The sequence below is a fragment of the Corythoichthys intestinalis genome, chromosome 2 (genome assembly GCF_030265065.1).
Source record: "Corythoichthys intestinalis isolate RoL2023-P3 chromosome 2, ASM3026506v1, whole genome shotgun sequence".
NCBI classification, from domain to species: domain Eukaryota; kingdom Metazoa; phylum Chordata; class Actinopteri; order Syngnathiformes; family Syngnathidae; genus Corythoichthys; species Corythoichthys intestinalis.
Window position 1 is genome coordinate 17,984,958 of NC_080396.1, and position 11,363 is coordinate 17,996,320.

An 11,363-nucleotide genomic window follows, 5' to 3' on the forward strand; every position below is an offset into this window, starting at 1 on the left:
CTTCCCCCTTTCTAAAGTTTTTTTTACAACAGAAAAGGTAACAGTGGCAGTCAGATACCATTTTAATTTTTTCGGGTCATTCATTGTTACAGAAGCAGCACGGCAAAATGCTTTCTCCTCTGAAGGACCATGACCCCCAACAAAATGTTAACTGCGTATGAAATGTGAATGGCTGGACCTTGCTGGCGTTAAACTGGTCTTTTGGGCGTTTGCGCAAGTTGATCCATGCTTCACATTTTTTGGTTTTTGGTTTTGGAAAACATGTAGAAAACATCCTTCATATGTCGTAATGTCTAGTCATTTCTACAAGTTCCATAGCAGCAATGTTTGATCGGCATGTTCTTTTTTGAAAGATTACCAGAGAAAACAAGCAGAAATAACATGGTTTGTATGCGAGGGCGTGTCGGTAATGTTCCACATCCGCGTTACGATGGCGACACCACGGTCTAAAAATAGCATTTGTTCGGTATGCTATTGACTTAGATTATGCAACCTCCTGACGGCTCAGTTCTCAGCACTCTAGACCAGGGGTCCCCAAACTATGGCCCGCGGGCCGAATATGGACCGCCTCCACATTTGATCCGGCCCCCTGAACAATACCAGAGAGCATTTTGAATTTTTTTTTTTCTCAATAGTGTTATTTCCTGGCCTTTTCTGTGAAGAACTCAGAGAGGGTTATTTGGTTATTATCTATTTAATTGTTTAAGTGTTTTTTTTTTTTTTTTTAGGGCTGTCAAAATTATCGCATTAACGGGCAGTAATTAATTTTCTAAATTAATCACGTTAAAATATTTGACGCGATTAACGCACATGCCCTGCTCAAACAGATTAAAATGTCAGCACAGTGACATGTCCACTTGTTACTTGTGTTTTTTGTCTCCCTCTGCTGGCGCTTTGGTGTGACTGAATTTATGGGTTTAAGCACAATGAGCATTGTGTAATTATTGACGTCAACAATGGCGAGCTACTAGTTTATTTTTTGATTGAACATTTTACAAATTTTATTAAAACGAAAACATTAAGAGGGGTTTTAATATAAAATTTCTATAACTTGTACTAACATTTATCCTTTAAGAACTACAAGTCTTTCTATCCATGGATCACTTTAACAGAATGTTAATGTTAATGCCATCTTGTTGATTTATTGTTATAATAAACAAATACAGTACTTATGTACAGTGTGTTGAATGTATATATCCGTCTTGTGTCTTATCTTTCCATTCCAACAATAATTTACAGAAAAATATGGCATATTTTATAGATGGTTTGAATTGCGATTAATTACGATTAATTAATTCTTAAGCTGTGATTAACTCGATTAAATATTTTAATCGTTTGACAGCCCTAGTTTTAATATAAAATTATAACTTGTAACTATAACATTTATCTGTTAAGAACTACAAGTCTTTCTATCCGTGGATCCCTTTAAAGGGGAACTTTGAAGTAAGGTTGGCCAACCATGTTTTTGAATAATATCAATGGCTAAACAATTATAAGCATATTTTCATTACTTTTTTTTACGCAACCCTCCCAGATTCTTTGTTTAGCCCATAGCAACGCCCTTGACAACGAAAATGCTTTTTTTCGGCAATCTTCGGAAATCACGTCACACCGGGAAGTGCGAGGGAAGTCCGCCATAGAACAGTATTGTTTGTTGCATTGTTTCTCGGTAAGATGCCACGGCGGTGTGTGGCGATGTTTTGTTCTCACTCAAACGAAAAGTTGTATGAGTGGCCAAAGGATAGCAGGGCACGTAAATGGACATCTTTCATTCGCACGAAGCGAATTAATTTCATGCCATCATCGAGTAGTGTTCTCTGCTGCAAACACTTCGAAGATGCCTGCTTCCTTAACCGGTCTGCTTATGATCAAGGATTTGGGTTAAGCGTGTTTAAATTGTGCGTCATCTACGATCTTGTCCGAAAGGGTTAATCCACTATCAATCGGGAAAGGGGTGTGGATGTGCACATAAGCGGGTCGGCGTAATTCACGGTCACGTTGCAGATAGCCTTCTAGTTTGTGTTTCGCCGCTTTGCGAGAGCCGCTGACAGGTGACAAGTGTTGCTTTTAATGTCTGGCAGCGAATCAGCGAGCGCGCAGGCCACGCAGTGAATCATGGGAAACAACACACTGAATTGGTGCTTTGTAATCTGTTCGCTTATGTGAAAAAACTACATTTCCTCACGCCATTAGACGCCACTTTGTTTTCTTATTGATGCCACAAAAAAGTGGAGAAAGTCATCGGCGACTGTGATATAGTGGATATTATTTAGTTGTAATACGGGAGTTCACCAGTAGAGTGTACGCATGTCATTTAGATGTGTTATTGTTTGTGCCTTACTCCTTCACTAAGAGAAAAACGTTATTGTTCAGAGTCACTTGGCAAGACGTTGAGTAAAGTTGTAAAAGCCAATAAAGGTGTCGTGTGGGTCACTCGGTCAAGATATAACAACGACTATCTCCTTCTCCCCCCCCAACGTTTTTGTATTATTATTTAATATGCACGAGAGCTGCCGGATCTGCCAAAATGAACATGAAGTCTGATTTTTTTTTTTTTTTTTAACAATGTCATCAGATAGACAAAACCATAAAATTATGTGCAAATGCCTGCATCTTCAAATCATGAAAATAATAACAGCCTATATCTTACCAATGTTGTAATCTCGATGGGTCTTGTATCCATTCCATGTCAGGAAGTCTAGGCACATTGTTGGCATCCTGACTGGCGTCTGGCTAATAACATAAAATTCCAATCTCCTCTTCTTCCTCCAACTCTTCAAAAACTTGGATCTCCTCCCTTGCGCTTGATCTATCGCTTATATAGCTGTTTGGATCATTGTTTGAAGGGCTTTGTATGGCGGCCGTATGTATGGAGGTGCCATCGCGTTCCCGGTGTGACGTATTACTTCCGGGTTCGTCCCCTTTCAGGCTCGAACTTCGGAAACGCGATTATTTTGTCAAATATACAACATATAAATTATTTTTTCATGCTTTATTTGTTGGACAATGTTTAATTACTTTACTTGTGACCCTATTTGGCATGTGAAGAAATTAGTTCCAACTACAGCTTTAACAGAAAGAATGTTAATAATGCCATTTGTGGATTTATGGTAATAAACAAAAACAGTACTTATGTACAGTATGTTGTATGTATATATCCGTATTATGTATTATCTTTCCATTCCAACAATAATTTACAGAAAAATATGGCCTATTTTAGAGATGGTTTGAATTACGATTAATTAATTTTTAAGCTGTGGTTAACTCGATTAAAATTTTTAATCGTTTGACAGCCCTAGTTATTATTATTATCATTATTATATATAATTTTTTATCTGATTTACTTTTGCTCGGTGAAGAATCCAGAAAGGGTTATTTGATTGTGGCTTTCTGAAAAACAATACATTTTTACATTTAGGCACTCCTGCAATCGTCACATTTTTTCTGTTACAAATTGACCCTGGCCCCTAATCAGTGAAGGGACAAGTTATGTGGCCCTCACAGGAAAAAGTTTGGGGAACCCTGCTCTAGATAATCGTGTGTGTGAAAGATGAACAAAGAGGTCGGGTACTTGCATAAATATCTGAAGTGTGACATAGGACTTCACGCAATTTCAAATCCTAATGTCTGCAGGATGATTTAATTTCCATAACGTGATTGCAATAAAAAAAAAAAAAAACACTTAGATAACACTTCCATTTTGACCCATCTTTTACATGAAACTTTTCAAAATATTGGAAACTGAGTCAAGTGCCTCTTTAACATGTACCACTTTTTGACATTGTTTTCACAATAATATTCAGAAGTAATTTGAAACTATTCATACCCTTTTCCCTGACAGGGTATCTATGTATTGGACTGTCGTCAATCAAAAGGAAGAAGGACAACTATCTGATAGCCACGTTAGTGTCCCTCTTTTCCCAGTCATCTCCTCAAGAACATTCCTCCATGGTGGTTGTAGTACTGCTCGCAGATTTAGATGTCAGCTGGCGGATGAAGATGGTGACTAAGATCAAATCAGAATTCTCCTCAATGCTCCAGCAAGGTCACCTGTTGGTCATTCACGTTCCTGAGGATTGTTATCCACCTACTAAAGGTAATTGCAAACATGTTTCACAGTTTTATTGAAAAGGTGGGAGGAGGGTGCAGGTAGTTTGTATCCTGATTTAATAACAGAATCTAAATATCGTTCAAGAACTTTGTTCAAAAGCCTTGCATCCTTTCTGCGTCATAAGGAATTAATTATTGTCACTGAATTGGCCTACGTGAAAAATATAAATACATGAAAACAATGTTGCAATCTTATGTTCATCTATCAATAAGTGCTATCAATGTATCGTGACAGCCAGAACTGTTATTACACCGAATGCTTTACATGAAAGCAACACTTGGTGTCTTTTCAACCTTTATAAAATATTTTCATAACATTTGTCTTAATATGTCGATTGAAAACTAGTTGAGACACCTCTTTTATATCTTGAGGGGGTCTGTATCGCTTTCACCGGCACTAATTAACTTTGAGGAGGGTGGCAGGCAGTGTTGTTAATGGCGTTAGAATATAACGGCGTTATTTTTTTCAGTAGTGAGTAATCTAATTAATTACTTTTCTCATCTTGGCAACGCCGTTACCGTTACTGAGACGGGTGCGTTACTATGTGTTACTATGTTGTTTGAATGACGCGAGAAAAGTCTGAGAGAGACACTCACGGGGATGAGAGAACAGAGCAGGAGTGATGAGGAGACAAGGGAGTTGTGACCAGTTTTGTTAATCTTAATTTAAAAAAGTAATTAATTACAGTTACAAATTACTTCTCCCAAAAAGTAATTGTGTTAGTAACTCAGTTACCTGAATGTAAGAGTAATTAGTTACTTGGCAAAGTAACTGGTGATAATTTTCATCTTTTTTCCCCCCAAAAAACAGGTCACACAATGTGAATTTTAAAGGGTTTTTTGGGACAATTGGCCTAGCCCAATTCTTTACCCTAAACATAACTAGACACAGGGGTATTGCGGATATTGCAATAACTAGATAGTAACCTTTGTCATTTAATGTTGTGAATCAACCGTTAAAGTTGTTCAAATTGCTCCCGTTATTGCATTAGTTCCCTTCTGTCTACTTTTGACATGTGTAAGTTTTAAAACTATTTCATCATTTAAAGATATTTCCTGATTTAGGAACATTTTAGATAAAAAGTGACTTAGGTTCACTAGGATGGTTCTCTACAGCAGAGCCTTCCTGAGAAGTCTACTGCTTTAAGATGGCGGCTGTTTACTAACGCATCTAGTTCTTTATTATACATGTTGCTAATGCAGCCGTGTCTTGTCATTTGCATCTAGTTCTGTATATATGTGATATCTACCGAAGCATCATGTGGGCGTAGTTTGTAGGTTATCGGCTACATGTATGTATAATTTTATTTCCGATTTTGATTGTCTTAAATGTGATTTTTATGATCTTCATGTGATGTAAAGCACTTTGTATTGCCTTGTGTTGAATTGTGCTATATAAATAAATTTGCCTTGCCTTGCCTACATTCAGGTATTATTGGAGCAACCTAGCATAGTAGCATCGCATTTGCAATGGCATCAGCCTCCCTTGCCTCCTCTCCACTCCTGCTCTGCTCTCTCGTCTCCGTGAGTCCGTCTTTTTCAGACTTTTCTCGCGTCAGTCAACCAACATCGTAACGTATGGTAACGCACGCCTTTCCCGCCTCAGTAACGGCGTTGCCAAGATGAGAAAAGTAATGAATTAGATGACTCACGACTGAAGAAAATAACGCCGTTAGTAACGCTGTTATATTCTAACACCGTTATTAACAACACTGGTTGTGACGCCGTTGCAAACGTGATGCTAAGTGGCTCCAATAATACCTGACTGTAGCCGATAGCCTACAAACTATGCCCACGTGATGCTACGGTAGATATATATAGAACTATATATATAGAACTAGATGCAAATGACAGACTCGGCGGCATTAGCAACATGTATAAAGAACTAGATGCGTTAGTAAACAGCCGCCATCTTAAAGCAGTAGACTCCTCAGGAAGGCTCTGTTGTAGAGAACCTTCCTAGTGAACCTAAGTAACTTTTTATCTAAAATGCTCCTAAATCGGCAAAATTAGAAAGTAGACAGAAGGGAACTAATGCAATAACGGGAGCAATTTTAACAACTTTTACGGTTGATTCACAACATTAAACGACTTCCAAATATAGCAACAGTTACTATCTAGTTATCGCAATATCCGCAATACACCTGTGTCTCGTTATGTTTAGGGTAAAGAATTGGGCTAGTGCCAATTGTCCCAAAAACCCTTTAAACTTCACATTGTGTGACCTGTTTTTTTTGTTTTTTTTTTTTGGAGAAAAAAAAACATGAAAACTATCACCAGTTACTTTGCCAATTAACTAATTACTCTTACATTCAGGTAACTGAGTTACTAACACAATTACTTTTTGGGAAAAGTTATTTGTAACTGTAAATACTTTTTTTAAAGTAAGATTAACAACACTGGTGGCAGGAACCCTTCCACTCAAAAAAAAAAACCTACAAATGTGCTGTCTGCTTTACAGCATACGTCACTCCCCCTTTCATTATAAAGACAGCAGTCGATGCGAACGCTTTCGCGCAAATTCTCCAAAGGTTGGCAGAGCAACGAGAGACAAAAAGTTTTGTACGAGGAAGGAAAAAAAAGGCAGGCCACTAGGATGTACAGAATAAACATTGGCCCGTCTTTTTCTCGCTGGTGTGCCAGCGCCCCCCCGTCTGTGCAGACGAGGGGTGGGGTGGGATGGAGGGGGGGGGTAACTCTAAGCCACACGGTTGCTAACCGTTATATCCTATTGTTTAGCCACTACTGAATTCATTACCTTATTGCTATTCATCCTTCACACATCCGCTTGAAAGAAATTTTGTTTAAATCATCTGCAGGCGACCGGGATGATTTTTAATTGACTGATGGTTTCACGACAGTGCGGGTCCTTAAAGGGTATGTAGCGGCAAAGGGGGTGTGAGACATCAATAGAACCGTTATGTGCCAAGATAACAAATATTGATAAAGTTAACAAAAAAATCAATCACATTAATGAGCAATTATCGAAAATAGATCGAAAATGACGAACATTCCCGAAAGTGTTCCGGAAACAGCCGAATGGGGCGGGGACGTCACGACAAGCGATTGACAGTCGAGGCGGAGCCAGGTGCCATTGTTTTTTAACGACGAGAGAGTAGCGTTGGGGTTTGTTTGACGAAAACATCACAAAAATGGTTCAAAACTGCTGTGCTATGTGGTGTACAAATAGTTATTTATCAGAATATAGTATCCATGAGTTCCCGAACGCGAAAAAAAAAGCTGGACTACGCAGACGATGGGTAAAGTTCGTCCGTGCAAAGAGGGCTAATTTTCTATACACAGCCTCCGGCACGCTTTTCTGTGGTGCGCATTTTCCACCTGAAAGCTTCTTGAACTATGGACAAGTGAAATCGGATTTTGCTAAAAGATTGCTGCTCAAAGGAGATGCGGTGCCGACCATACACGCGCAGCTACCTAAATGTCCCGAGATATCAAGAAAGAGGACGATGAGTGGCAAAGGAGGCTAAGGCTAAGCAAAGGAGGGGAGCAGCCAAGCTCGAAATGGCCAGAGTGAGTACTCTTTTATAATAAAAAAAATGTCACGCATTGGATACAGGACTGGACACATGTATAAATTATCGTTCGTAAAATATATAGAACAAATCCTCTGATCCCATTCATATTTGTCTGTTGGCAGAGCGAAAAGCTATGATAGCGCAGTAAATGATAATTATTCTATACATTCCTTTATTTTGCAGTCACGGTGTATCAGCTTCATAAAAAGAAATGCAAAACAAATCATTGGTGTTTCCCACACGATCTGCTGCCGATGTTTCATCAGTGTCATTGCTCCCCTCAATGACCGTTTCATTACGCTGCATTGGCGTTCGTTTGGGCTCAAATTGGTAACCTAAAACACCAATTAAAGCTTCGTAACTCTCCTCGTCACCATTAGATGAACATTCGTTACGTTCTTCTACGTCGGATTCGTCGCTGAAACTAGAAACGAAATTGTCTGCCGTCATTGCCGCCATTCAGTATTAAAGCACTGAGCCTTTTTCTTGTTGAAGAAACACCCCTCACTGTCAAATCTGAATTCTTTTTTATTGACAACGAGGGGTGTTTCTTCATGAGGGAACCTGGAATATGTGCAGCACGAACACAATGCATCGGCATAAACAGCTCAAAACACCCCTAATTCTCCCCTCACTAGAAGGAATTACATTGATGCAGACAGGCGCCTCCCCCCTAGTGGCCGGTGGCACTCTCTTCACTTGTCGTGACGTCACGCACACAATCTGCCAGATCTCGGGCGCCGGTCGTTTTAGCTTGACAATCGAGCCAAATTTCTCTCATTTTCTTGTGTGTAATTACACGAAGTGGCATGATATGAATACAAAAGGCATGCGTTTATGGATAAATGATGGAATATTAACATTTTCCCAGGGCATGACATACCCTTTAAGCAAAAACGCTGCCGCTTTTGTCCACCGGCGTCGCTGAAATCAACCAAAACTGAAAAGCTACCAAGTGTTTCTTTTAATGGTATGTTGAGGACAATTATTCCGTTTCACATAATGGGGTACTAGCTTTTTAAATTTTACTATAATTGTTATTATTACTGTAGATAATACAGTATATCTTTATGCAGGTAAGATATATTCATGGGAAGCACAATGTTTGGGCAACATCAAGTATTCCACATAAAAGGTTTCAAGTATTCCCCCCAAAATTATCTCAGTGTTCATGAATAAAAATTGAGAATATGAGTGGATATTCAGCACAAGAACAAGATTGGTGACCCGTTCCCCTCGCTCATCTGTTATTTTACATATGCCTCAACATGTTTTGTTGAGCAATGATGTACTGTATTATGTTTAAAATCGTGAGCAACTTTCTGTGTGCATACAATATAATGCACTTCAGTGTACCCCTGTCCTCAACAAAAAATATTTTCTCTCCTTAACCCTTTCAGGCCAGTGGTCACGACAGTGGACAGCTATTCAGTTTTTCTACTCTATGAAGAATAATAAAAACACTTGAGATGAAAAAAAAAGACTTGGAAAAACTCTTGGTTTGGTTCCATGATTTGTGGATCAACCTAAATTTGATCAGTTCGTCACGTTTATCTTTTTTCATGTATCACAAAAACCTGTCATTTGAGTAGGGGAGTGTAGTTTTTCTATCCACTATGTAAACAGGGGCGCTGGAAGTCACTCACAGCAGAGGCTGCTGAGGATCATTTTTAGTCCCCCCCATCCAAAAACAGCCGTTTCAGTAAAAATTTGTCGTGCTCGCACGTTGCAGGCGTGCACAATAGCAGTACACACGCATGCTGGATAGTTTAAGTACTACTACTAGGCTACTACAAAGACAGCATTCTATTTCACCTGCAGTATGTGTTGGAGTTTTTGTATTGGAAATAAAAGCACAAGAGTATTATAATGCAAATCCCCACAACTAGACGGTGCAATGGCACACGAACACATTTGAAAAATAAAAGTGCCAATTAGCCTCGGTTTAACACCCCCTTTTCACAATACTAAAATAAATTGCGCACGAATATCCAACAGCGCTCTGCACTGCGGCAGCTCAACAGCAACAACAAACAATAATATGGCTACAATTAAGGGTGTAACGATACATGTAATTGTATTGAACCGTTTTGGTTCAGGGTCCTCGGTTCGGAACGGAGGCGTACCGAACGAGTTTCTAACGTAATGTAACCCTTACTTTTCAAGGCTGTGAGTCGATCAGGTTACAGTTTCTTTGTGTAAATTATGTTTACTCTGTCTTCTCAACTATAATGAGACCAACACGGTAGGACAGTATAAGAAATGGCAAGCGTTAAAGTCAATCAGCCACTGCACACCAGTCGCAGTGCGGCCGCATGTTAGACGCGTCCCAAAAGCGTGTTAGACGCACACGAAAAGAACGGCAGAGTTTATTATTTGACGCGAGACGCGGCCTACTAGCTAGCAGCGGGCAGACCGGAAGTCACTCGTGTAAAAACACGGTGGATCCGGTCGATTTTCAAACTAATATGCAATCGTAACCCACTTTTTGAGTCCATCAGATCTCTTGAGTGGTAGATCGGGGCACAGTTGACTTGTCTTTGTTGATTTACTGCTGTCTTCTCTGCTATAATAATAACCAACACGGCCCTGTGTTCAAACAAAACCCTCCTACCACAACAAAACAAGTAGGAACTAATAGTCACATAGGAACTAAAGTTATACAACATAAAATATACAACATCAATGAATACTACATCACATTTGTAAAATATAAACACATAATGAAATAAATAATAACCCATTTAAATAAAATAAATTGAAATGAGCTAAAACACCGGTGATTAAATAATAAGATCGTGCTTACACAGTTAAATTGATTAATTTCTGTGTGGCGCTTTAACTTGAGAAAATCCACCAATAAAGCTTTTGAGAACCATTCATAAGAAAAAAAAAATGATTCATTGAGGCATTTCATTTGTAAAATACATGTTAAAATCTTTGACATTGGGATTGCTTTTCTTTAGCACAGGACTTTTTTTCTTCTTCTTTCTTTCAGAAAGAAAGCTTACTAATACGCGGGGTCTGAAAGGCAAATTGTTGTTGGATTATTATCTTTAAATACCCGCTACTTTTTGAGCAGTATTCTAGCTTTGTATAGGCTAATGTTCCTATTGTTTAAAGCACAAAAGTGTGTAATAAACAACTAGCACGTTTATATTTAGCATTTTGTTTTCTTACTGTACCGAAAATGAACCGAACCGTGACCTCAAAACCGAGGTACGTACCGAACCGAGATTTTTGTGTTCCGTTACACTCCTAGCTACAATGCAAGCATTTCTTACCTATTTGAAGACATTAAAGGACAATCATCTTCATTTTCAACCTCGAATTGAATTTGAGAAAATGTCGCTGCTTTTGTAAAGAAAAAAATCGCTAATTCTTTTTTGCATCATGTTAATGCCTCCTCTGTCAACACTTTACTTTTCCGTTCCAGTAGCGCTTTATTCAACATGACCCGGTAGCAAGCAAGGTGTCACCTGGTGTTATAAATAAAAAAAAAACTCAACACATATATTTAATCCCCAAAGTTAAATTCCCTATTGTTTCAATGTTTTATTTATTTTTAACAACAACAAAAAAAACAAACAAACAAAATTGGCTGGGGATAGGGAAGTCTGGGTCTTTCCTCCTAAAGCTACTGTTGGATGGATGGATAAAAAAAAAAATCTACCAAAGCACGTTTTTTTCCTCCCCAACACCAGGAGGTGCTGCAGC

General features: G+C 38.8%; 1 protein-coding gene across 1 annotated transcript in view; it reads left to right on the forward strand.

Annotated features, from left to right (window-relative positions):
• The window catches only part of LOC130912217 (alpha-1,3-mannosyl-glycoprotein 4-beta-N-acetylglucosaminyltransferase C-like), a 43,880-nt gene that overhangs the window by 27,568 nt on the left and 4,949 nt on the right, over window positions 1-11,363 (forward strand). Inside the window, exon 5 of the mRNA XM_057830135.1 lies at window positions 3,842-4,096. Within this exon, the coding sequence (XP_057686118.1) occupies window positions 3,842-4,096 (255 nt within the window). The remainder of the gene's footprint in view (window positions 1-3,841; window positions 4,097-11,363) is intronic.